The sequence below is a fragment of the Pecten maximus genome, chromosome 2, assembly GCF_902652985.1.
Source record: "Pecten maximus chromosome 2, xPecMax1.1, whole genome shotgun sequence".
In the NCBI taxonomy this organism is placed as follows: domain Eukaryota; kingdom Metazoa; phylum Mollusca; class Bivalvia; order Pectinida; family Pectinidae; genus Pecten; species Pecten maximus.
In genome coordinates this window covers 40,197,915-40,225,912 of record NC_047016.1, presented here as the reverse complement: position 1 = coordinate 40,225,912, position 27,998 = coordinate 40,197,915, and the positions used below count along the sequence as shown (strand labels likewise).

Sequence of the window (27,998 nt, the reverse complement as noted above, 5' to 3'; positions counted from 1 at the left end):
TCTTTCTGAAATTTCATTTGTAGGTTGCCCTCTGTGCCTAGTTATGCATATCTGATTTTGAGACCAGTCAGAAAACAACCTGGCCCACAGGCAGCCATCTTGTATTTTGACAATTGAAATTTGTTATCGCTATTTTACAGAAGGTACTGAAGGGATCTTTCTCAAGTTTCATATGTAGGTTCCCCTTGGTCCCTAGTATTGCATTTTGGGACCAATCCGAAAACAACATGGCCGACAGACAGCCTTTATCGCTAAATCTTCAATTTTATATATAGGTTCCCCTTGTTTGAAAAGTACTAGAGGGCTGTTTCTGAATTTACACAGATTGGTAAGACTTAGAGGAAGGGAAAAGTAGAGAAAAGATCAATCTGACATGGAACCTATAAAGATCATTCAATGGTGGGCGCTAAGATCCCTCTGGGATCTCTTGTTAAGTCTGGAACTCATCTCATTATGCCTCGCCGTGATGTGTATAGTGTTACCCATATCCGTCCTGTCCTATCTCATCCCGATGCAATGTAACTAGCTATAAATCTCAGGAAATCTCACCAAACTGTGTTTCAGGGTGTCAAGTGGTATCGGGGGCATTACATCTTACAGACATTTTCTAGTTTTCTCTAAACTGTGTCTTTTTATGGCATGTTTTCATGGAATCATGGGATTGTCATGGTAATTTATGTTTTTTTTTTTTCATGGAATCTCCTTCCATAAGTGTTGACTTGGAACAGTACTTTCAGAGGATGACATAACGTAATTGTAATATTGAATAAGATATTTAATTTAATACATGTTAAGTAAATGATTTCCGTTTCAGAACCTCCACAGTTTAAGATTGAGCCTAAGAACACTACCGTCAGTATGGGGGACACAATTGTGATGAACTGTGTAGCAGAAGGGGAACCAGAACCTCTCATTGCCTGGCAGCGATCATGGCAGGATATTGAACCGGACGAAAGACTCACTATACTACCTAACAACTCCCTCAGGTATTCTCACTATACTTCCTAACAACTCACTCAGGTATTCTCTCTATACTACCTAACAACTCCCTCAGGTATTCTCACTATACTACCTAACAACTCCCTCAGGTATTCTCACTATACTTCCTAACAACTCCCTCAGGTATTCTCACTATACTACAAAACAACTCCCTCAGGTATTCTCACTATACTACCTAACAACTCACTCAGGTATTCTCACTATACTTCCTAACAACTCCCTCAGGTATTCTCACTATACTACCTAACAACTCCCTCAGGTATTCTCACTATAGTATACTACCTAACAACTCACTCAGGTATTCTCACTATACTACCTAACAACTCCCTCAGGTATTCTCACTATACTACCATACAACTCCCTCAAGTATTCCCACAATACTACTTAACAACTCACTCAGGTATTCTCACTATACTACCTAACAACTCCCTCAGGTATTCTCACTATACTTCCTAACAACTCCCTCAGGTATTCTCACAATACTACCTAACAACTCCCTCAGGTATTCTCACTATACTACCTAACAACTCCCTCAGGTATTCTCACTATACTACCTAACAACTCACTCAGGTATTCTCACTATACTACCTAACAACTCACTCAGGTATTCTCACTATACTACCTAACAACTCACTCAGGTATTCTCACTATACTACCTAACAACTCACTCAGGTATTCTCACTATACTACCTAACAACTCACTCAGGTATTCTCACTATACTACCTAACAACTCCCTCAGGTATTCTCACTATACTACCTAACAACTCACTCAGGTATTCTCACTATACTACCTAACAACTCACTCAGGTATTCTCACTATACTACCTAACAACTCCCTCAGGTATTCTCACTATACTACCTAACAACTCCCTCAGGTATTCTCACTATACTACCTAACAACTCCCTCAGGTATTCTCACTATACTACCTAACAACTCCCTCAGGTATTCTCACTATACTACCTAACAACTCACTCAGGTATTCTCACTATACTACCTAACAACTCACTCAGGTATTCTCACTATACTACCTAACAACTCACTCAGGTATTCTCACTATACTACCTAACAACTCGGTGAACTCACTCAGGTATTCTCACTATACTACCTAACAACTCCCTCAGGTATTCATACATCACAATGTTATAAGTATTCTTTAATTGATATGATGTCTATAGTCTTAATTCGCATCTGATGTGTAGCATATGCTGGAGTGAAGTCAATCAATTTATCAAAAGTTGCTTAAATGAACAGCCTTGACCAGATATTTTGTGTTGAATCTTTAAACAACTTCTTCTATCTACAAGGAATCCTAAGGTTATAATATTTATGTTACACATTTATCATGCTGAAACAAGGGACTAAAACTTTCAAAGTCACTTGGTTCAAATGTGCTGAAAAGCTGCAACAACTTCTGATATAACAAAGCTACCATGATGACGTCAAGAGGTGGCAAATGCTCAGATTTACTTTATATATTAATAGTAATTCATTTTCTGGGTCTCTTCTAACCTTTGAAGACCTTATTTCAAAATGAATAATGAAATAAGGAAAAAAAGGTAAAAACTTTTACACTCGCTGTTAATTTTCAGAATAATTGCTGCCCAGGTGTTGGATTCAGGGAAGGTACAATGTAAGGCCAGTAACCGTGAAGGAATCACTGTTGTGGAGGCTTACATTACTGTTGTTGGTGAGTATAATACAGTATACTATAAAGTATTGTATGGTTGGTTAGGGTCTACATATAAAAGTGCAACTTGGCTAGGATGTACATACACCTATTTATTGTGGATATGTACTTTATTGCACTTGGCTGTGGTGTACATATTATAGCATACTCATACTTAGGTGTACATAGTCACACTCATACTTAGGTGTACATAGTCACACTCATACTTAGGTGTACACAGTCACACTCATACTTAGGTGTACATAGTCACACTCATACTTAGGTGTACATAGTCACACTCATACTTAGGTGTACACAGTCACATTCATACTTAGGTGTACACAGTCACACTCATACTTAGGTGTACATAGTCACACTCATACTTAGGTGTACATAGTCACACTCATACTTAGGTGTACATAGTCACACTCATACTTAGGTGTACATAGTCACACTCATACTTAGTCACACTCATACTTAGGTGTACACAGTCACACTCATACTTAGGTGTACATAGTCACACTCATACTTAGGTGTACACAGTCACACTCATACTTAGGTGTACATAGTCACACTCATACTTAGGTGTACACAGTCACACTCATACTTAGGTGTACATAGTCACACTCATACTTAGGTGTACATAGTCACACTCATACTTAGGTGTACATAGTCACACTCATACTTAGGTGTACATAGTCACACTCATACTTAGTAACACTCATACTTAGGTGTACATAGTCACACTCATACTTAGGTGTACATAGTCACACTCATACTTAGGTGTACACAGTCACACTCATACTTAGGTGTACACAGTCACACTCATACTTAGGTGTACACAGTCACACTCATACTTAGGTGTACATAGTCACACTCATACTTAGGTGTACACAGTCACACTCATACTTAGGTGTACACAGTCACACTCATACTTAGGTGTACATAGTCACACTCATACTTTAACACTCGGCTGTGGTGTACACAGAATAGCACACTTATACTTTTACACTTAGCTAGGATGTATATAGTTATGAGCATATAAATTTGATATTGTATACCTTATAATCTAACACAAAGTCTAAAGATGTCAGGACATATTTTACTATTCTTCAGATAATTTGCAATTTTAAACACATTCATAAAGGGTAAAGACCAAATTTCATACATCCTTGTTCAGTACTTGTATGTGGGGCTATAATTGTAGGTTTTAATGTGCTGTTGACTCAAAGACCTTGTAATTTATCGGAAGTTTCTGTCACATTTCAGTACATGGGCGATACTCGGAGTGGTCAGAATGGGGTATGTGCAGCTCTACCTGTGGAATAGGAATCCAATTCCGCGCTCGCACCTGTACCGACCCTGAACCTGTCAATGGTGGTAGGAAGTGTATTGGTTCCTCACTCGACTCCAGGACTTGTATCATGGCTAGCTGTCCAGGTAAATCTTACTCAAATTCTTTCAACGAATTGAGAAATTTTAAGGCAGTTACATTATTTTATATTCTCCTCAAGAATTAATATGACTATTTTTCTATTAATCAAGTTGGACATATTTTCATTTATTGATTCTAAGAATATATTTAGATAGAAACGTTTATACACATGTTTTGAAAAGCTTAGCTTCCACTTTCAGTTTCCATGTATTTTACACTTGTAGTAAATGGCGAGTGGGGTAATTGGCAGGGCTGGACCGAGTGCAGTGCTACCTGTGGAGAAGGGGAGAGATTCAGGACAAGGTTCTGTGACAACCCAACCCCAAGGGATGGTGGCCTTAACTGTCAGGGTGATGATATTCAGTATGACGTATGTGGATCCCGCCCTTGTCCATGTATGTCACCACTTTGTACTGACACTATCATTCAAATAGAATAAAAATACCACTCAAGCTCTGGAGTTAGTGAATTTTTCCGAACACTGAAAGTTATGTATCAAATATTTCCATGAATATTTTATAATTTGATTCAAAATAGCTGATTATTGATATAGTTTCCCACATTCAGCTATTTAAGCTCAAACATTTTGTAACATTTCCATTTAGGAATATTTCAAGATAAGCAGAAATGTTGACAAGTGAAAGAAAAAAATATTTTAAAAATTCAGAAAATGGAAAGAGTCTGGGTTTGTCAAACAGGAACCACCCATAGAGGTGATTTAATTAAAACAGTACTATATAATGGACTGTATTTTCTCTAGCTCACCATGCATAGAATTTCTTCATTTCTGGAGCCTTACATATGGGATATACATATGGATATTACTGGATTAGGTCTAAGTAACTTTGAAAATTTTTGAATTTAAACAATGTTAATTTTACCTTGTTATGTGCTTTACATTATGTTTTGGTTTAAGTGGATGGTCAGTGGGGTGAATGGTCAGGATGGCGTCCATGCTCTGTAACATGTGGTGTGGGTTCTCAGGAGAGAACTAGAAGGTGTGACAGTCCCAGCCCTGCCTACAGAGGGCAGCCATGCCCTGGCGAGACACTCGACAGGCGGCCCTGTACCGCCCCCACCTGTGAAGGTATGTGTATAGTCAAGGTCATTGTAAATGGAAATAGTCAAGAGATTACATACTATTGTAATGGATCATATTGGTGATACCTGACTCTAATTTGTTTAACCTTAGAAACTAGTAAAATTATTTTTACATTGTATAATGTTCAATCTGTATGGATTAAGATGTTTCTGATATTACTTACAGTGGATGGAAACTGGGGTCTGTGGGCCTTGTGGTCTGGATGTTCCCAGTCCTGTGGAGGCGGGACCAGGACACGACAGCGATCATGTGATAGTCCAGCTCCACAGTTTGGAGGAATGTTCTGCTGGGGAAGAGACCGCCAAGTGGATTATTGTAATCCAGAAAAATGTCCAAGTTAGTAGGATTCCATCCTTTGAAGGCTTATAAACCTTTAATTCTCTAGTCACTGTACTTATTTTCTTGAGTTCACTTCTTTTTGCTCCGCTATTTTTAGGTCTCAGGTGACCTATTCTAATCGCCTTTTGTCCGTCGTGGTCGTCTACAGTGTGTAGCTGTTGTCTGTTTTTACACAATTTACATTTTCAACGTCTCTCAATAACCAAGAAAGAAGACTAGGGACCTGATATTGGCCCTATTGAGCATTATGAATTAAGGGCTATCAAGATATTTCAAATGAATGACCTAGACCTTCATTCAAGGTCACAGGTGTCAAATATGCTAAAATCTTTAAATGACTTCTTCTCATAAGCAAGCGATCCAGATACTTTATATTGGGCCTGTAGCATGCTGGGGCAAAGGGCTATCAAGATTGTTGAAATGAATGACCTTGACCTTCACTCAAGGTCGAAGGGGTTAAATAGGCTAAAATCTTAGAGGGAAATTTTCTCATTAACTAAGAGGCCCAGATGCCCGATATTGGGCTTTTAGCATGCTGGGGTGAAGGGCGACAAAGTTTGGTCAAGTGAATGACCTTGACCTTCATTCAGAGCCACCAGGCTCAAATATGCTATAATCTTTTTTAAATCTTCTTCTCGAGAACCAACACACTTAGAAGCCTGATATTTGGTCTGTAGCATGCTGGGGAGAATGAAATTAGCCTCAAAGTCACAGGAATCAAATCTGCCAATATTGTGACATTCTTGTTTTGAGAATAACACCATTTGACAGAAAATTTGAACTAGATTTTATTTAGGAAACTGATTTTTATCTGAATTTCATGAATGTCCATCTGATGGATTATCATGTACCTAGTATATCTTGAATAGGGCCCATAAAACAAAATCTTTCTTTTCTTTACTAATTTGCTTCTTGTTCCTTAATTGTCATCATTGAATGTAATTTATGTGTACATTACAATTTAAAATAGTTCAGCAAATGATGCAGGATTATATTGATTAGCATATTTTCAGTAGTTCTAGTTCATAAATTAAAAATTTAGAAAATAATTTATCGTTCTTACATTGTTACATCACCACAATATATCAAAACAATTGAACAGTATGAACAATGTGTTGCAGGGCATGGGAACTGGGAACAATGGGAGAGCTGGGGGGCCTGTTCTGCCAGTTGTGGAACAGGATTGATGAAGAGGTTCCGCACTTGTACCAACCCTCCACCCAGTCGCAATGGCCGTCCATGTCTTGGATCAGGCGAGATGACCAAAACCTGCAACACAATTCTCTGTCCTGGTAAACAGATCAAATGAATTTCAGTTTTTAGTATATGATTATTACTTTGTTGTTTAAAAAGTCATAAGCATATGGTGACCAATTTGATGTTAATTAACTCCTTATAGTTTTAATTTCTAGTATTTCAAGTATCTAATCAATTGTTGAAAAAATAATGTACAATTTCCTTTTATGATCATGATCAATACAGGAATCTCAGTAAATCAAGTTTATTTCCCTAGCCGAACAAATATAATTGCAGAACAGATTTGATACTTATATTAATATATTACTAGTAATAAACCTGTAAAGCCATTGTCTTTTCTGACAGTATATGAACTATGTCCCTTTGTTTCTGTGACAGTGAATGGTGAGTGGAGAGACTGGTCAAACTGGACACCATGTTCTGTGACATGTGGAGAGGGGTACCGGGAGAGACAACGCCAATGTAGTAATCCTCGTCATGGGGGCAGCTCCTGTCAGGGCAATACCATACAGAGGGACGACTGTGTCCTGCCTGCATGTTCTAGTATGTGTTATGTGTTAGATGTACTTGTACATACTAAATGATATATAATCTTATTACATGTTGTAAACAGTGCAGCTCCCCCTTTCCCCAACCCCTAGTACAATGCCTATTTCTTACATCCATTCCAGATCATTCATGACATAAGAAGTGTCCTACTTGTCTTAAGCTTATAATGTAGTTGTCACATGGTCCATCTGTCCGTGGGTTTTGTGTCCAGAACATATCTTTGCCCAAAGTTATGCACAGATAATGAAACTTGTGTGACTTAGGTGATGTGCAGTATTCTAGATTCAAGGCCCATAATCCCACCCCTTCCTTACAGGATTATTGTTCTTCGTTAAACTTCACACAGAAATAATGTTTATTTTGTTCCAGATTTTCCACGACGGGCCGAGGGTAACTTGGTAGGTTACATTAACAACATTGACTTGCCTGATGCCACTTTGAGTGCCACCATTATTCCTACTGACAGCGGCACCACCTTGGTAGAGGCTACACTGCATAATGTGCCACAATCTATTGGTAAGCTATGCTCACAGTACATAAATCAAATTATGCTGATGTTTTATTGATATTTTAGCTGGGATGATGTCCAGAGGAGCTATTTCTATACCCCTTGCATTGGTGTAGACATTGGTAGACAGTTAGGTTGAAGTTTTTATAGAAGTACAGCTAAAGGATAGGGCTGACAGACTTTAGGTTGAAGTTTTTATAGCAGTACAGCTAAGGGATAGGGCTGACAGACTTGACATATGTATTCCTTGTCACAAGACCTTTCCATTGGTTCTACATTTGAGGACCTGCTGACCTTGACAGTGACCTTTGACCTACTTTAAAAAACTTAAACCTTGGCCATAGTATATAAACCACACAAGATATGGCTTTCACATTTGATATGTTTCCCTTGTCACAAGACCTGTCTATTGGTACTAACTTTGCAAGTCTGTTGTTGCCCTTGACCTTTTCCCCATTTTTTTTTGTTTTTTAAAAAGCTAATTCTGAATTTCAATCCACACAGTAAGCTATGTTGTCTTCTGACAACTCTTTTTTTATATCAGTCTGGCAGCGATATGTCAGAACTCTGACCCTCTAAAACATGGTGTTGCTTTTCAAGTAATTACTGTGGAATTGTCTTTTTAACACAGATCTAAATATATAGAATAGATCTATGGCTCCTTATGCAACACCTGTCATGATTCTTAAGAGTACTAAAATGTGTAAAAATTCTCCATCAGAGAACCTATTCTTGATGATAAACATCAATATTTGTTAGAAAATCAGGTCCTATGCAGCCAAAATTATACCCCAAAATGAATTGTTGAAATTGTCCGAGTCTTTGAATCATAAGCCTTTGAACACACTTCTCCAAGTATAAAGAGTTATTCTGTTCCTCAATTTGTTTCAGCTGGTCATTTGCGTCACCTTGTTGATATATTGAATCCTGTGTTCTGGACCACAGCGTTGGAGGTAGATGGGGCAAAGAATGGACTTACACTAGCCAATGGTCACTTTGTTCGTGAGGTCCAGGTGCAGTATGTCACAGGTAAATTTTGGTTAGAACGGGTAGTATAGGTATTGAGGTGCTACTGTTAAGAGATTACACAATTTGAAAGTTATCGTAATATGTATTGTATGTTGTTAAGTTTTCTTTTGATTCATAAGATATATATCATTTGATTGGAAAGTATGTGTACTGGCATTTGATACTAATTATTTGACAGCTGCCAATGTATTTTCTGATACTGTGCAATATATTTGCAGAGTTCATGGCTTCATGTGTTACAACAGTTTACTAGTCACTATCCATTCCTTAGGGGATATGTTAATATCTAATGATACTTTTCTGTGAACAAAGATGACTTTAATGGCTGCTCATTTGCCTCCATATAGGAGCGAACATGTTGGCCTTTTATTGGCCTTTTTTACCTTTTAAGAAATTGAAAAATCTGTTCTTGATTTGAATGGAAGTGATACAAAATTCAACAGGTTACAACATACCAGAAAGATGTAGGAAGGCCAAAGATATAGCTCTATCCTGTATGATATGTTACGCTAGGTGAAACATTGACGATGTCACAGTTTGGACGAGGTGTGGACGATAATGGGATTCTACAGGTGGATGTGATGCTGAGGGGTAATGCTCCAAACCTAACATCTGTGGGAGATGTGTACTTACTCCCCTACCACGAACAGTATATTCAGACTGGACATGGTAAGGCTTCATTCTGTATCCTGAATCTTTCCTTACTTTATTATACACCTTCAACAAAGTTTGTGGGTATGCTGGACTAAACCCTCTTTGTCCGTAATCTGGAAACTCTCCAAATATCTACTACTGATTCAGTTTCAACTAAGTTGAACTTCTGCTTTTGATATCCATTGATATCTAGAGAAATGAAAATCAATTGCTTTACATCTCTGCTTTATGATATTGTTGAATTTGATTACAAGTGAATGTATTGATAATTGATCAGAGGTAAACTCCAATTACATTTTTCACCCTGTAATCCAGCTTTGGATTGTTGAGGTCTGCATTTAAGAAGTTTTTATTTGATTGGTTTGCAGACTCCATGTACGCCCACTCAACACGCGTGTTTCGGGTGGATGGACTAACGTTGCCATATGCCTGGAACCACACTATTACCTACAATGAGGACTTGGGTATGATGCCCTACTTGGTACAAGACATGTATGTCCGTGACATTTCCACTTTCTCCCCAACCCCCACTGAGGTTGAATTCCGTATTTCAACTAGCATCAGTCCAGGTAAGTGCACAATTATATTTAACACACTTGTTTTAAAAGAAATCTATCTTGTTTTACGACAGTTTCTGTCCATTTGTGAACTTTTCTTAAAATAGCCACAAGGTCACAGAGGTCAGTTAATATGAAAATTAACTTAAATTAATATCCTTGTCCTAATTTAAATTTGTAAGATGTGCTTGAATCTTCAAACAACTAAAATAATGATATTGTAGCTTGCCTAGGTGGTTCAAACAAATTACTTTTATATTCTCAACCTGGGTCACATGTTGAAATCATTAGTCATTAAGCAATACCAAGATTGGTTGTTGGTATTTAGTTTATGTCTTTGTAAGGCTATCAAGTTTGCTCAAATTTATTATCTAATCTCCATTTCGATTATTTTCTTTTTATTTCAGGCACTCCTAGTAACCAGTGTCCAGATGGGTTCTATTTAGACACAGACGGCCAGTATTGTAGGGGTAAGTAACTGGCTTTAAGGACTATCAATATTCACTTCCTAAGTATATCTTCCATTCATCGGAATTAAGTTTTCTTCATGATAATATTTGTTCAGTTGTCAGAAAAGTGTAAGTACTCTCAATTTGTTTTAAGTGAAGTTTTTATTCGGTAAAGCACAACTTGCAAGAGACACTGAACTATGGTAGAAAGAATTTTTCTGAAGTTTCATATTTGTGAGACTTGCTTTCAAGGAACCACAAATATGTCTTGATGAGAATTTTATATATACATTTAATTTTTGTTCGAATTGTACAGAGTTATTTCCACCTTACTTTACAGATATTGATGAGTGTACGACTACCAGACCCTGTTCTAGTTACTGTCACAATTCCCCGGGGACCTATGCCTGCTCCTGTCCATTTGGCTATGTACTCGACAGGGATGGTTCAAATTGCCAAGGTTGGTTAACAAAGGGAGACAACTATCAAGGAGTACATTATAAATCTTATGAGTAAAGCAGATTTGTTTAACCTTTATGATACCGTGCTCTTAGCACTGTTCAGATTGACTTTATAGTATGTGTTATTTGAGATTGACTAGACGAGCTTTGACAAAGATAAATATCTACAGGTCCGTCAATATATATATACCTGAAATATTGCATTTGAAAACAGACGAACTGTTTTGTCCGCATAAACGAACAGGCTCTAGATAAAAAAACATGGCTGCCAGGTGTCCATTTTGATTTTGACATTCATTTAGCCGCTTATTAAGGAATGTTCTGTTTCCTAGTACAGGAGAAGAAACTCCTCACTAACTACATGTTTTATTTCTTTACAGACATAAATGAATGTGCCAATAATAATGGAGGCTGTTCTGTAGAACAGGAATGTATTAATACATTGGGGTCGTTTCATTGTGCTGTGTACTGCGACAATGGCTTCCGGCGCTCACTTGACAATCAGTTTTGTGATGGTTTGTACATTTGCAGTCACCTAATCTGATTCATATTAAACAAAAAATTTTGTCAACCGTTTTAAAATAGAAAATTCCAAATTATACGTGCATTTTTCACATTTAAATCTTTTTTCATTTCCTCTTTTCCTTTGCATTTCACGTGAAATTAAATATACAACATGGTTTTACATTATACCCCTAGATGTTATGCATGATTGAAGCTATAATGAACGGCTTGATCAAGTAATATATAATTGGTCATTTGACCTTTTAGTTGTGTTATAAACCATTAAGGAAACTACTGAGGAAATTCTGTCAAAACCAGTTAAAACGTATATGTGACTCTTAGTTAACTTAATATTCTGTACTTTTGTTGTTTAGATATTGATGAGTGTCATGAGACTCCGGAGGTTTGTGGACAGAACTGTGACAACATTCCTGGTGGATACCAGTGTTCCTGCTCTCGTGGCTTTATGTTAGTGGAAAATGGCAGATGTACAGGTAAAACATACTACATCTATGTACATATATGATTGTTAGAATGGATGTAAAGAAAAGCTTTGGTAATGACAAGTATGGAATAAACATATGACCTCAGTATATTGGGATTCAGCCAAATACAAGATTAATAAGTATGATTTATTACTGTTCTTCTGAATGCCCTGTTCAGTGACAAGTTATTTATGGCAGTTTCATGTAAATTGTTTGGCGCGATACTTTTGACCTGTCTATAAAGGCAACCTGTCTATAGTGACCGTTTTTCTGCCTCCCCTTGGGCGGTCGCTATAGACAGGTTTGACTGTATTGATCTTTAACTACTGTTCCTTGAATGGAGTTCAGACATTGTTTGCAGGTATATCAGGGTGCATGGTTTGTATCAGAATTAGGTCACTGCCCAGCTGGCAGACATACGTTGAAAAAACGTTTCTTAAACGTACCACGAATCGTTGCACAAACGTTTCATACAAACGTTTGATTCACGTAAGTTTGTCCATTGGAAAGACGTCATCCTAACGTTACACAAACACGTTACTTAAACGTTTTTCTCACGTTATATACACGTATTTTTTCCGTGATTGGAACGTTGCACAAACGTGATTGAATGTGCAGTTGACGTTTCTCAAACGATTAAGTAACGTTATTATTCTTCAATTACGTTTCTACAACATTAATGCAACGTTAATATAACGTTTCTGCAACATTTATGTAACGTTAATATAACATTTCTGCAACATTTATGTAACGTTAATATAACGTTTCTGCAACATTTATGTAACGTTAATATAACATTTCTGCAACATTTATGTAACGTTAATATAACTTGTTATTTCGTAACGTAGTAAAACGTTTAGGCAACGTTTTGTAATTTCTATGAAACGTTAATGTAACTTTTCTGCAACGTTTATCTGACATTTATTCGACGTTTCGGCAACATTGCATAAACGTCATTTAGTTGAAATTAGACTTCAAACAGAAAAAAATCGTCATGAAATGAAATCTTTCTTCAATTCTGGTGAAATGAATGGATCGCCACGTTGTATTTCACTTCACGTCTTTTTTCACGCTGTGCTACGTTTTTCAGTGTACACCAATGTAACCTTTTATACAAAACATGACATGCTATATATTTTAGTGACAACACTTTATTTATTATTTGATATCCAGTATTTTCCTCGTTTCACACAGACTCGTCTTCACTGCTCGTCACACTGTCGTGGATTTCCTCTGAAACAAAAATTATAAACATCGATACCTTACAATTTTTCTTGTTTTTTTGTTTTTGTTTTTTGTTTCGCATTTTAAATAAATAAAATCTATAGTTCCCGTTCTTATTCAGAGGGATAGACCCGGAACTATCGTTTTAATAGTTTGTCTAGAATGATTATCAACTTACACTCAAGAATTCTTTGTAAGGTAATATGATTGATTAGATCGTACAATTTTGTGAATACAAGTGAGGTATGCATTTGATGGGCGCTGCCATTTTGTGCTTAGTCACATGATCTAAGTCACGTGCCTTAATTGTACGTGTATATTGAAATGGTTTTGTAGCATTTTTAATAATTCAATACACGGAAAGGATATTTCGAAACACTTGTATGGCATTTGATATAGCATAGTCAATTTTAATGAACATGTATAAGTATTTACAGTTCGAATAGCTACGGTAAAACACGTGTGTACACCCACACCAACCTAGCTCATCACACATTATAGTAAACTTTTTACGAAGTATCCGCACGTAGAATTAATTAACAAGTTAAAATTAGCATCATGCTAAATATGTTCCTCAAACCGATAGATGTCAAAAATATGAATGAAACACTTATATGTACTTACCGAGTTCTTTTAGTGACGTACGTGAGTCCGCTGTGTACTGCTCAGTTAAAGATGGAGTGAGTAGACAAAGAAATTTTAGGAGCGGGAATTTGCGGCCAAAGCTTATATAATCAGCTGACCGACATATCACTGACACACATGTGGTCAGCCTCCGGACCTTACACTAATACATTGATGGTTTGTGATGGCCCGGGTGATAATACGTACTAGTATAGCAATTATTTGTACGCCGTATATATAACAACACGAAATGTGGAAAAAATTAACTCTAAAGAGTCTTTTTGAAAGGAAAACATTTATGATGATTATGATATCATTTCACTGAAAATGTGGTAAATGCCATTCCTGGATTACGTTATAGAATTATTTTTATAATCTTCCGTGACCATATATATATATATAATATATGTATCGGAAGGACTATTGTAAATAAAATTACCGACGCAAACTATACAAGTTTAATTAAGACGACACAATTAAATCATTTTAAAACGGTTTATTTTGAGAATAAATCGTTTCCTAAACGTTAGAAAAACGTTAATCTGGCACCAGTAATACAGGAGAAATCACAAAAAAATGTTACGTTGGCCAAACGTAGCATAGACGTTAAATTTATACTTAATAATTTTGATAAAAAAAATAACATAAATCAGTTGCATACCTATATGCCCATCTTGCCAGGATGTTAAATATATATCTTGATGCCTTGTATGATTTTAAAAAAAACTCGATTGCAGGGTAGGACATATACGTTAGATATAATACTTATTTCGAAAACGACACGTTTTAACAACGCATGTGAAACGTTTCTTTTTATCTTTTGTAACAAAATAATCGTATTGATTTGCAACGTTAAGAAAACGTTAAGTAGACGTTACAACTAACACGGTTAATATTCGACTTTTAGTGGGAAAACAATCGTTTCAACAACGTCTGAAAAACGTTATGTTTTAACGTAAAACATGGAATTTCTATGCTAAAAGATTACACGTTGGACAAACGTTTCATTAACGTTTAACTTTCAACTGAAGAACTGGAAAATTTACGGAAAACGACAGCGTTTTAATCACGTTTATTGTACGTTGCAGTTTAACCATTAGAAACTGCGTTTGGCATTACAGAAATGTAACGTTAAACGAACGTTGTAGAAACGTTGAAATGCAACTGCAACGCTTGCAACCATCTATGACGTTTCTGCAACATGTGTCTGCTAGCTGGGGCAGACTCTCTTTTTATAACATTTGCTGACATTTATTTAAATAAATATTTTGCAGGTATAATTTTTTCAGCTTTTCTCAGCCATTGAGATGATGTTAATTACAATGACGTCACAATCGATGCACGTTCAATCTCATGCCAAATTTGATAGTGCCCACAGTGCCCAAAGGAGCAGGCACTATCATCTCATAGCTAGTACCCATGTGTTAGCCAATGGGAAGTCAGTATTTTATCATATGATGTATTATGAACCATAATAGATAGATATTTTTTTTAGCAATTATCAGTATGCTATATTTCTCGTGAAAGTTCTCTATGTCAGCCTACCAGTAACTATGTTCTAACTATGCTTATATAGAGACTGCGATGGCCAAGTGGTTAAGGTGTCCCAACACTTCATCACTAGCCACCACTCGGTGCGGTTGAAACCACGTGGGCAGTTGCTGAAGTTCTTAACAAAGGGAGACAACTATCAAGGAGTACATTATAAATCTTATGAGTAAAGCAGATTTGTTTAACCTTTATGATACCGTGCTCTTAGCACTGTTCAGATTGCCTTTATAGTATGTGTTATTTGAGATTGACTAGATGAGCTTTGACAAAGATAAATATCTACAGGTCTGTCAATATATATACCTGAAATATTGCATTTGAAAACAGACGAACTGTTTTGTCCGCATAAACGAACAGGCTCTAGATAAAAAACATGGCTGCCAGGTGTCCATTTTGATTTTGACATTCATTTAGCCGCTTATTAAGGAATGTTCTGTTTCCTAGTACAGGAGAAGAAACTCCTCACTAACTACATGTTTTATTTCTTTACAGACATAAATGAATGTGCCAATAATAATGGAGGCTGTTCTGTAGAACAGGAATGTATTAATACATTGGGGTCGTTTCATTGTGCTGTGTACTGCGACAATGGCTTCCGGCGCTCACTTGACGATCAGTTTTGTGATGGTTTGTACATTTGCAGTCACCTAATCTGATTCATATTAAACAAAAAATTTTGTCAACCGTTTTAAAATAGAAAATTCCAAATTATACTTGCATTTTTCACATTTAAATCTTTTTTCATTTCCTCTTTTCCTTTGCATTTCACGTGAAATTAAATATACAACATGGTTTTACATTATACTCCTAGATGTTATGCATGATTGAAGCTATAATGAACGGCTTGATCAAGTAATATATAATTGGTCATTTGACCTTTTAGTTGTGTTATAAACCATTAAGGAAACTTCTGAGGAAATTCTGTCAAAACCAGTTAAAACGTATATGTGACTCTTAGTTAACTTAATATTCTGTACTTTTGTTGTTTAGATATTGACGAGTGTCATGAGACTCCAGAGGTTTGTGGACAGAACTGTGACAACATTCCTGGTGGATACCAGTGTTCCTGCTCTCGTGGCTTTATGTTAGTGGAAAATGGCAGATGTACAGGTAAAACATTCTACATCAATGTATATATGATTGTAAGAATGGAATAAACATTTGACCTCAGTATATTGGGATTCAGCCAAATACAAGATTAATAAGTATGATTTATAACTGTTCTTCTGAATGCCCTGTTCAGTGACAAGTTATTTATGGCAGTTTCATGTAAATTGTTTGGTGCGATACTTTCGACCTGTCTATAAAGGCAACCTGTCTATAGTGACCGTTTTTCTGCCACCCCTTGGGCGGTCTTTATAGACATGTAGGTTTGACTGTATTGATCTTTAACTACTGTTCCTTGAATGGAGTTCAGACATTGTTTGCAGGTATATCAGGGTGCATGGTTTGTATCAGAATTAGGTCACTGCAGCCTCTCTTTTGATATCAGTTGCAGACATTTATTGAAATAAATATTTTGAAGGCATAATTTTCTTTCAGCTATTCTCAGCCATTGAGATGATGTTTATTACAATGACGTCACAATCGATGCACGTTCAATCTCATGCCAAATTTGATAGTGCCGCAGTGCCCAAAGAAGCGGGCACTATCATCTCATAGCTAGTACCCATGTTTTAGCCAATGGGAAGTCAGTATTTTGTCATATGATGTATTATGAACCATAATAGATAGATATTTTTTTAGCAATTATCAGTATGCTATATTTCTCGTGAAAGTTCTCTATGTCAGCCTACCAGTAACTATGTTCTAACTATGCTTATATAGAGACTGCGATGGCCAAGTGGTTAAGGTGTCCCAACACTTCATCACTAGCCCACCACCTCTGGGTTGCGAGTTCGAAACCCACGTGGGGCAGTTGCTTGGTACTGACCATAGGCTGGTGTTTTTTTCTCTTGGGACTCCAGATTTGGGGACTCCAGCTTCCAAAATGTGGCATGACCTTAAATGACCCTGGCTCTTATTAGGATGTAAAACAAAATAAACCAAAAAACTGACTATGCTAAATGAGCAAATTATGGCTAATCTATTAAGTTTCATGACTTAAATTAAAAGCTGCCATAGTTTGGACCCTGTACTCCTTATTCGTAAAAATTATACCCTCTTGCAAAAGGGCTCTCATTCAACACTATATATGCATTGAATATCTACAATCATGGTTCTGTTGGGATATTGGTAGTCATCTGTGATGCATTTCTTGCTACCAGTAAATATATATAATGAAAGACATGAGAGCCTGATGATAGACACTGAGCTTGGAAGGAGGGATATCTGGTTACAAAACTTATCAGATATGGAGTGATCTTTTGAAATATTTTATTTTTTTATTCTCGAGTGTACATTGCTTGTGTGTTTCAGATGTAAATGAGTGTACCCATGGGACATCTGGCTGTTCTCACAATTGTAAAAACTCCATTGGCAGCTACAAGTGTGCATGTCCCTCAGGGTTTAGGTTACAAGACCTACACACATGTATAGGTGAGTCTTCATAGTTACCATACAGTAGAACCTGTCTAAAACCAAACACAGTAGAACCTGTCTAAAACCAAACACGGTAGAACCTGTCTAAAACCAAACACGGTAGAACCTGTCTAAAACCAAACACAGTAGAACCTGTCTAAAACCAAATACAGTAGAACCTGTCTAAAACCAAACACAGTAGAACCTGTCTAAAACCAAATACAGTAGAACCTGTCTAAAACCAAACACAGTAGAACCTGTCTAAAATCAAACACAGTAGAACCTGTCTAAAACCAAACACAGTAGAACCTGTCTAAAACCAAACACAGTAGAACCTGTCTAAAACCAAACACAGTAGAACCTGTCTAAAACCAAACACAGTAGAACCTGTCTAAAACCAAATACAGTAGAACCTGTCTAAAACCAAACACAGTAGAACCTGTCTAAAACCAAATACAGTAGAACCTGTCTAAAACCAAACACAGTAGAACCTGTCTAAAACCAAACACAGTAGAACCTGTCTAAAACCAAATACAGTAGAACCTGTCTAAAACCAAATACAGTAGAACCTGTCTAAAACCAAACACGGTAGAACCTGTCTAAAACCAAATACAGTAGAACCTGTCTAAAACCAAATACAGTAGAACCTGTCTAAAACCAAACACAGTAGAACCTGTCTAAAATCAAAGGCATAAACATGCGGTACAAGGCAGTCAGTATGGATGCAACACATTTTCATCCTAAAACATGTATTCCAAATACCTGCTTGGTGTTAATTAAGAGCTTGATTGGTAAGTTTTACATGCACATAGATATCTATAGAGTAATTGAGCTCTCAAGACAATTCAAAATGATAAAACCTACAGCTAACATTTGCTGTATGTATTTGATAAGCTCTAAACCATATTTATATTTTGTAATTTAAGCTATGTTTAATTTTCCTTTGTGTTGTAGTCTGTAGTCGTCCTATATATAAACTGTAATCTTTAACTGTGCTGTTTTATTTGTTACAGACATTAATGAATGCAGTGAAGGTGTCAGTAGATGTAGGAATGATGAGAAGTGTGTTAACTCTGATGGCAGCTACAATTGTATAAGGCTTTGTCCTGATGGCTATGAACCCTTTGCTCCTGGACAATGTCGTGGTAGGCAGTATAACTTTTGATATTGGCAAGATTCTTAAGTTGTTTGTACGATGCATTTATTGGAAATTAAAAGCAGTGTGAAACTGTAAAATAAAAAATTAAAATAAAACCAGAAAAATTAATGCATGTATACACAAAGGAATTTTTTATGCATACATAAATTTTATGGTTTTTTTTAGGTCACCTGAGACGAAGTCTCAAGTGACCTATTCTAATCGCCTTTTGTCCGTCGTCGTCCGTCGTCCGTCGTGCGTCCGTAAACTTTTTACATTTTCGACTTCTTCTCCAAAACCACTTAACAAAATTCAATGAAATTTAGCAGAAAGTTTCTATGGCTGAAGGTCAACCAAAATTGTGAATTATATGGTCCCCAGCCCCCAGGGGCCTGAGGGGTGGGGCCAAAAAGGGTCAAATTGACTAAAACTTCAAAAATCTTCTTCTCTACTCTCAGATATGGTAGAATCAAATACTCTTCATAGATGGAAGGGTCTTAAGGTGCTTTACCAAAATTGTGAATTTCATGACCCTGGGGTCTCACGTTTGCCCTTGGGGAGGGGGTAAACTTTACTATAGTTTATATAGGGAAATCACATTTTTGACTATTATTTGTTGGATTTCTATTGGAATTCTTTCTAACTTGTATCAAATTATCAGCATGGGATTACAGTTTGATGGTATATACATGTTGGCCCTGGTTGACCCCCAGGGGCTGGTGGGCGGGGCCAAAAAGGGTCAAATTGACTGAAATTTCAAAAATCTTCTTCTCTACTCTCAGATATGGTAGAATCAAATACTCTTCATAGATGGAAGGGTCTTAAGGTGCTTTACCAAAATTGTGAATTTCATGACCCTGGGGTCTCACGTTTGCCCCTGGGGAGGGGGGAAACTTTACTATAGTTTATATAGGGAAATCACATTTTTGACTATTATTTGTTGGATTTGTATTGGAATTCATTCTAACTTGGTTCAAATTATCAGCATGGGATTACAGTTTGATGGTATGTACATGTTGGCCCTGGTCGACCCCCAGGGGCTGGTGGGCAGGGCCAAAAAGGGTCAAATTGACTGAAATTTCAAAAATCTTCTTCTCTACTCTCAGATATGTTAGAATCAAATACTCTTCATAGATGGAAGGCTCTTCAGGTGCTTTACCAAAATTGTGAATTTCATGACCCTGGGGTCTCACGTTTGCCCCTGGGGAGGGGGGAAACTTTACTATAGTTTATATAGGGAAATCACATTTTTGACTATTATTTGTTGGATTTGTATTGGAATTCATTCTAACTTGGTTCAAATTATCAGCATTGGATAACAGTTTGATGTTATGTACATGTTGGCCCTGGTTGACCCCCAGGGGCTGGTGGGCGGGGCCAAAAAGGGTCAAATTGACTGAAATTTCAAAAATCTTTCTCTATACTCTCAGATATGTTAGAATCAAATACTCTGCATAGATGAAGGGGTCTTATGGTGCTTTATCAAAATTGTGAATTTCATGACCCTGGGGTCTCACGTTTGCCCCTGGGGAGGGGGTAAACTTTACTATAGTTCATATAGGGAAGTCACATTTTTGACTATTATTTGTTGGATTTGTATTGGAATTCATTCTAACTTGGTTCAAATTATCAGCATGGGATTACAGTTTGATGTTATGTACATGTTGGCCCTAGTTGACCCCCAGGGGCTGGTGGGCGGGGCCAAAAAGGGTCAAATTGACTGAAATTTCAAAAATCTTCTTATCTACTATATGTTAGAATCAAATACTCTTCATAGACTGACCCCATTAGGACTGATGGGTGGGGTCAAAAAGGGTCAATTTAGTTGGCCGAAATATTTCAAATCTCAGGTGACCGTTAAGGCCCTTGGGGCCTCTTGTTTTATTTGGGGTAATTTGTGATATATATCTTTATTTGACAGATATTGATGAGTGCAGGGGAAATCTACATCAGTGCTATGCTAACCAAAGATGTGTAAACACAGAGGGTAGCTACCAGTGTACTTGTGATCCAGGCTTCACATCCAGGGGTCAAGGCCATCCATGTATAGGTAAGTAATGTATCAGTGTCACAGTGACCTAGATTACATGTCCAGAGGGTAATTTGGTTATTTCTGTATAGTTAGGTCATGTATTAGTGTCTCTATGGACTAGATTACACGTCTAGAGGGCAATTAGGTCATCCTTGCATATTTAGGTCATGCATCAGTGTAAAAGTGACCTAGATTACACATCCAGAGGGTAAGGTCATGTACTGTGTCACTGTGTCCTCTGTATTACATATGCAGTCTTACATCAAATGTCATTAACCTTGATTACACTTTCACTTGACAGGATGATGTCCCTGTATATGTAGTTCATCTATCAGTGTTACTGTGATCTAGCTTCATCTATCAGTGTTACTGTGATCTAGATAACACATGCAGGATCATGGTTGTCGCTTTATGGTCCATGTTACCAATGTCATTATCACATATACTACCAATTCAATAAAAAGATATTTGAGCCTTATTAAGTGCATGTATAGATATGATGTATAGTATAGATTTGTACTCCAAAACCATCCTTCAATCACAAATGTCTTCTGGCACAAGTGACCAAATGTTATACAGCCCGAGCTAGTTCCGAAAATCAAAAAAAAAATCACGGTCAAAGGAGAAGCAACTCCCATGATCGATTCTGGGGACTCAAACGACCAGATGTTGGTTTTATTGTGCAGGTGGTCGTTATATATGGTGCCATTATATATATATAGCGAAAAAAATTCTTGGGACTATTACAAGACAGTTGTTATAGTCATTGGGGTCATTATATCATTGAAAAGAATTTGGACATTGTAATAATGCTTTTACCTTTGACCTTTGACCTCATTTATGAAGGAAAAAAACAAGATAGGCCTATGGCAGTCTTATTTCTCCTGGTGTGATCAAATTCAGAATACGGGTACAACGTAAATCCTCTTAAGATTTACTATTGCTTAACTAAAGTAGGTTGTGGTGACCTATATTTTGACCTCTTAACACTCTCCCTGAAAAGATTTATTTAGGGATTATCTGATGTATAGTGTTTCATATGAATTTCAAGATTTGTAAACAAATACATCTTGGGATTGGTGTAATAATGTGAGGGATGTTTTGGATATAAAGGTATCATTTTACGATACATGTAGTACTTTCTGGAACATTTTCTTCAGGTTGGTAAAGTTAATATGATAGAAGTTATATAACACAACCAATATGACATTTAAGAGTGTGACATTTGGATGACTACACTGTCACCTTCATCAGACTAATGACCAATGTGAAGCGTACTAGCACTGTCTTATGTGTACAATGCTAGTACGCTTAACATTGGCCAGTAGTCTGATGAAGGTGCACGTGACAGTGTAGTCATCAAAACGTCACACTCTTAAATATCATACTGGTTGTATCATATAACTTCTATGATCATACATGTAGTACTTTGATTATAATTGTACGTTTTACATGCCTTTTTCATCATACTAGGCTCGTTAGTTATTCCTCAGATCTGTATATAATTAATGGTAATTGATGGACTGCCTAGCTTGTTGTCAAATGCAAAGTACCTAAAAATTCCAGACAGTAATCTTGTTTTTTTTCAGTCTTTATCACAATTTAAATCTGCTTCCGGGTAAAAAGGGTGATTAGTATCAGTTTATGAACAAAGAACTCAAACACAGACTGAAGTTATACGACTATTTATTATACTAATACATTGGGCTAAAGGGCTATAACAGCTGTGGTGCTTAACTCTCTCTTGTAGATGACCTGGCCAATATAATTATAATAGATACATTTACACTAAAACTGAATTTAAGCTAGCGTAGACTGTATATGTAGCTATATATATAGAAAAGCTGTTCCTGTTGGCCAGGCCATGTAACTGAGTCGAGTGAACTTATTAGTAGATATAAACGAATTCTTGGGGGACTTACGAATTACAAATGATGTAAAATGCCCCACTCGGTAATCATTAATTGCTGCAGAGCGGGGTGCCATAAACCCTAACTCCCTTAATAAGGAAGGGGGAAAAACGGTACGATTTGTCCATGCTCGGAAACAGCTGGCAAGTGTTTACTCACTTAGACTGCCTTATGAATTTCGAATAGAAAAACAGCTGCTATAACCCCAGGCATCACCTGAAATGGTCGTGTGGTGGGGAGGTGGCGGTAATAATTTTTTTGCAAAACTTCTATCTTCACCGAAAAAACTGCTGAAGAGAATGACCAATCACGTGACTGGACTGACCAATCACGTACTTGCTATCAAGCTGACCAATCACTATGTATCCTCTGCTATTACTACTAACTATCTTACTACTATACATACATGATACAAGGATCGTAGATATTAGCAACAGATCGTCTTAGTTCATAAACAGCATTTATGTATAACACATAAATTTATATTTATGAACAAAGAACTCAAACACAGACTGAAGTTATACGACTATTTATTATACTAATACATTGGGCTAAAGGGCTATAACAGCTGTGGTGCTTAACTCTCTCTTGTAGATGACCTGGCCAATATAATTATAATAGATACATTTACACTAAAACTGAATTTAAGCTAGCGTAGACTGTATATGTAGCTATATATATAGAAAAGCTGTTCCTGTTGGCCAGGCCATGTAACTGAGTCGAGTGAACTTATTAGTAGATATAAACGAATTCTTGGGGGACTTACGAATTACAAATGATGTAAAATGCCCAAATTGAAGATGGACCACAGCTGAAATACCCCCAAGAATTTTTTTTGATATAGGCTGTCTTTGTAATTTATCACACTTCCTTAAATGAAAGGAAGAATGTTGAAGAAAAATTCAGCAGAGCTGAAGATGGAAGCATTTGTTTCAGATGTGGACGAATGTGTTGATCAACCAGGGGTTTGTACATTCAGATGTCAGAACACCTTTGGTGGATTTGAATGCATCTGTCCTCCGGGACAAATCCGATTGGCCGACAGAAAATCATGTGCTGGTACATACCTTTACTTTTGCTTAAAGCTTCCCAATAGTAGATAAATGAAATGAACCTATACTAACTAGTAACTGCAGAGCACCGCAATCTAAATATAACTGGAAGTGATCCAATGCCTCATACTTGCCACACATTTTATCTCAAAATTAACTTGCACTAATGCATCAAGATTATTCTAATTATACTAACAAATCTAAGAATGGAAAAATGCAATTGGAAAAAATAGCTTTGAATTTTGTTGCAAAAGCATATTAAGCTACTAAATTTTTTGGACAAAATGAAAGCTTTCAATCATGAATAGCTATTTTCTTTTTGTCTTTTAGGCTTAGAATTCATAGAACCAAGTCAGGTGTTCTCTGTCAATATCCCCACCCAACAAAGGTGGCAGCCTCAAAATGATATGGGGGCACCAAGGACGGGGGTCCCACCCTGTCGCATTGGCTACCACTGTTCCACCTTGTATAGACATGCCCTGCGACAGCGTCACAAACGTGGAGTATGTCCTTTAGGGATGCGTTACGTCCCTTCACAACACACCTGTTTAGGTAAGCACAAATGTGGAGTATGTCCTTTAGGGATGCGTTACGTCCCTTCACAACACACCTGTTTAGGTAAGCACCAGCACATGTCTGAAGGTCATAGGAGTTTCAAAGGTTTTAAAATGAAACAACCAAGCCGTGATTTTACAACAAAAAGTAAATTATTTCTACCAAATTATATTAATTCAGAGTTATATTTATGTGAGTGAGATTTATTTTGTATATTAAAATGTTATATTTTAAATGAAGGCTAGTGTATTGCGTCTCTTCCTTTACAGATGTTGATGAGTGTACAGAGGATCCTGGCATATGTCAACACAAGTGTATAAATACTGAAGGCAGCTTCAAGTGTACATGTCCTAAGGGCTACAAGGTCTCACGCAATGGACGCAAGTGTATAGGTATGTTATCTTAGTAATAAAAAGTACACCAAATCATACCATGATGATTTTAGCATTATTTATTTTTAATATTTCAGTCATAGATAAGTGATGTAGATTGGGCTACTCTTCCATATCATAATCCAAGATGACAGCCGAAATTTTCCCTTTTGCATCGGGTCTTATTCAGGGATAAGCCCATCCCCCACTTTTGCCCATTTTTGGTGCACTAACCCCCAGTATACAAAGGAAAATACAATATAGATCAAGGGAGCACTATACAATCTTGAGTGCATCTCAAAGTGACTTCACCTTAGATGAAATGTAAACCAGGCCAGCTAGTAATTTACTTAATCACTACAACCACCATTGGTCAAACAATACATAATATGATCTGAAAAGTCACGAAAGTTCACTTATCAACAAAGCCAAAAATTCTTTTTCTCTTTGGTTACTGGTGGGGACATCCATACCTTATTAGACTACACTATTCTTTATTGCAGATGTGAATGAGTGTTCCGAATTGAGAATTGACTGTGGACCTGACCAGATGTGCTTCAATACTCGTGGTAGTCACCATTGTATACAGACACCCTGCCCCCTGAACTACAAACGTAACCCACAGTCAGGGTAAGTAGCCATCAACATGTCTTAAACTCTTAACATCAACATGGCTTCGATATAGTATTCATATGTACCAGTAAGATGTGTGTAGTCTGAAGATGAAGGTCTAGATTGCTTAATTAGAATCAAATTAAAACAAGGAATCCTCATATTGAAGATTTGGCTTAATACAAACATGTTCTAAATTGTTCTTTTTCCTGTTGCAGCTACTGTGTGTTAGAATGTTCCATGTCAGATGTTCCGTGTCCTCCTGGAGCAAGATATGCTGACGTGATCGAGTTTAGGACAGTTGCTCTTCCTAGTGGTATTTTAGCATACCAGGATCTAATTCGTCTGATTGCGTTTGATCAAAATGATGTACAGCTTCCCAAGACGGACTTTACAATTCTCAGAAATGACATTAATGTCAACTTTGAAATAAGACTTGAGGATGGAACAGGTATTGTGTATCCGTTGTCTCGCCTGGAGGAGACCGAACTTTACAAAATCACCGTACGGGCCAAATCGTATGACAATGAACGTGAATACATTCAATATCAGACTACATTCATCATACATATATCAGTGTCTGCTTTCCCATATTAATCCATCACTAGTTTGTAATGATTTTTGTAATTTTCTATTTGTGTTTTACTTTAGGTTATATATTTACATTGATTTGTCATATAAGATACAAAGCATGTGATGCACGGTGCCATCTGATCACTATGTGGTGAACTTAATGAATCATTTGATCATCATTCAATTAATAAGTTCAATTCATGGGGGTTTCTTTTGTTGAACTTTTTTCGTAATAAAAAAATAAAGATTATAACATTAGATTTATTTTTTGTATGATTTGCGTTTCTTCTATTATCAATAACGAAGCTTAAATTAGGCGTATTTTTGTTATCATTTGCACAGTATTTTATCAGCAATTTTAATAAACATGCACCATATAATATGTACAGATTAAGCATTATCGTAAAATGTATTTGGTTATGACGCTGTGAGTGAGCAAGTTATGCCTGTAACAAGATGATTTCATTTCATGGTAAAATTATATGCAAATATGTTATACCAATTTAAAGTACATGTATAATGCTTTTGTTTAAAAGTATGTTTTGATGGAAGATCAGCATAAATATATTTTGTAAGTGGTCCATTTTCATCCATAAGTATAAACTAATTATCGGTGAAAAACAAATTAAACTAAACAGATCTGTTCGTGGCATTTAATTCAGTAATTTAAAATATTGGCTAAATAAACTGTAAAGAATCACTTCATTGTTGTATATATTCTTTCATGTATGTGAAGATAGAGGTTGTAAGAATGTACGCAAGATTAATGTAAGAATAGCATACCATCACATTATAAATGGAATTCACCCATATATACTGCTTGTATTTACTGGCAAAAAACATGTACATGTATTTCACTTATGATTTTCTGGTCATAATAGAGAATTACCTGTAGATTGTATCTACTGTTTACCTACCAATTTTAGACCACATCATTATAAACATTTTGGAGATGTACCATCTTGCTATTTTCTTATTACATAATGTAAATGTGCAATTATATAATGGTTATCTGCTAGAATATGTGCCATTATGACTTTTTTTGGGGTCAAATTATCAGTAGTGTTTGCAGCATTTCAGCTGAAGAGGGTCAATTCAATATATATTTTCCATGTGTCAAGGAAATAAAATAAAACACTTGTATGAACAAAACTACTGTCTTTGTTATAACACTTGATAAGATGTTTGTGTATATTTGGCTGATTATGATAAGCTGATAAAATGGCCCTCGTCTGTAGTCCGTCCATAAACAATCCTTGTTAACATTATATCAGAAAATACCAAATGGATTTTCCTCGAATTTCATAGTCATGTATATGTTCCCCTTTCTCCATAGTTAATTTTGGCACACTTAATTTTGAAACAAATCAGGAAACACTATGGCCAACAGACTGCCATGTTTGATTTTGACAGAAGGAAGTTGATTATTACCATACATTTCTGAGTAATTAATGGATATTAATCCAGTCATTTGTGGTTTCTTCTTTATTGAGAATTGTACATGTTCAGTATTGAGACGGATTAACAAAGTAAAGAACAGTCCACACAATATGGTCATTTTATGAGGAAAGCGAAAAAATCAATCTCTAATAGAACCAATAAAGAATTTTCTATGGGGAGTACCTAGATCCCTCTGGGATCTCTTGTGATTCTGGTTGCTTAGAGATGGATACATCCGATATAATTGTGTTGGGTAATAATTTCCATAGTTTGACAAGGTTGTAAGTCTTAGAGTACTTTCTCTTACAACATGTAATGGTGGAGGGGTATTATTAAATGTTTGCCACAGACTCAACTAAAACTCAATTCATATATTAGGTAACCCCCATACACACTTAGT

At 36.5% G+C, this 27,998-nt stretch overlaps 1 protein-coding gene across 1 annotated transcript in view; it reads left to right on the top strand.

The window, feature by feature from the left end:
• The window catches only part of LOC117343028 (hemicentin-1-like), an 83,914-nt gene extending 56,604 nt beyond the window's left edge, over window positions 1-27,310 (top strand). Inside the window, exons 45-70 of the mRNA XM_033905356.1 lie at window positions 815-986; window positions 2,591-2,688; window positions 3,937-4,107; window positions 4,327-4,497; window positions 5,019-5,189; window positions 5,370-5,540; window positions 6,665-6,835; window positions 7,179-7,343; window positions 7,719-7,865; window positions 8,749-8,886; window positions 9,400-9,555; window positions 9,909-10,109; window positions 10,505-10,567; window positions 10,887-11,006; window positions 11,388-11,522; window positions 11,886-12,005; window positions 15,888-16,022; window positions 16,386-16,505; window positions 17,814-17,933; window positions 18,929-19,060; window positions 20,975-21,103; window positions 23,932-24,054; window positions 24,378-24,599; window positions 24,872-24,994; window positions 25,477-25,603; window positions 25,804-27,310. Coding sequence (XP_033761247.1) covers window positions 815-986; window positions 2,591-2,688; window positions 3,937-4,107; window positions 4,327-4,497; window positions 5,019-5,189; window positions 5,370-5,540; window positions 6,665-6,835; window positions 7,179-7,343; window positions 7,719-7,865; window positions 8,749-8,886; window positions 9,400-9,555; window positions 9,909-10,109; window positions 10,505-10,567; window positions 10,887-11,006; window positions 11,388-11,522; window positions 11,886-12,005; window positions 15,888-16,022; window positions 16,386-16,505; window positions 17,814-17,933; window positions 18,929-19,060; window positions 20,975-21,103; window positions 23,932-24,054; window positions 24,378-24,599; window positions 24,872-24,994; window positions 25,477-25,603; window positions 25,804-26,182 — 3,980 coding nt within the window. The 3' untranslated portion in view covers window positions 26,183-27,310. The remainder of the gene's footprint in view (window positions 1-814; window positions 987-2,590; window positions 2,689-3,936; window positions 4,108-4,326; window positions 4,498-5,018; window positions 5,190-5,369; window positions 5,541-6,664; window positions 6,836-7,178; window positions 7,344-7,718; window positions 7,866-8,748; window positions 8,887-9,399; window positions 9,556-9,908; window positions 10,110-10,504; window positions 10,568-10,886; window positions 11,007-11,387; window positions 11,523-11,885; window positions 12,006-15,887; window positions 16,023-16,385; window positions 16,506-17,813; window positions 17,934-18,928; window positions 19,061-20,974; window positions 21,104-23,931; window positions 24,055-24,377; window positions 24,600-24,871; window positions 24,995-25,476; window positions 25,604-25,803) is intronic.
• The last annotated feature ends 688 nt before the right edge of the window (window positions 27,311-27,998 follow it).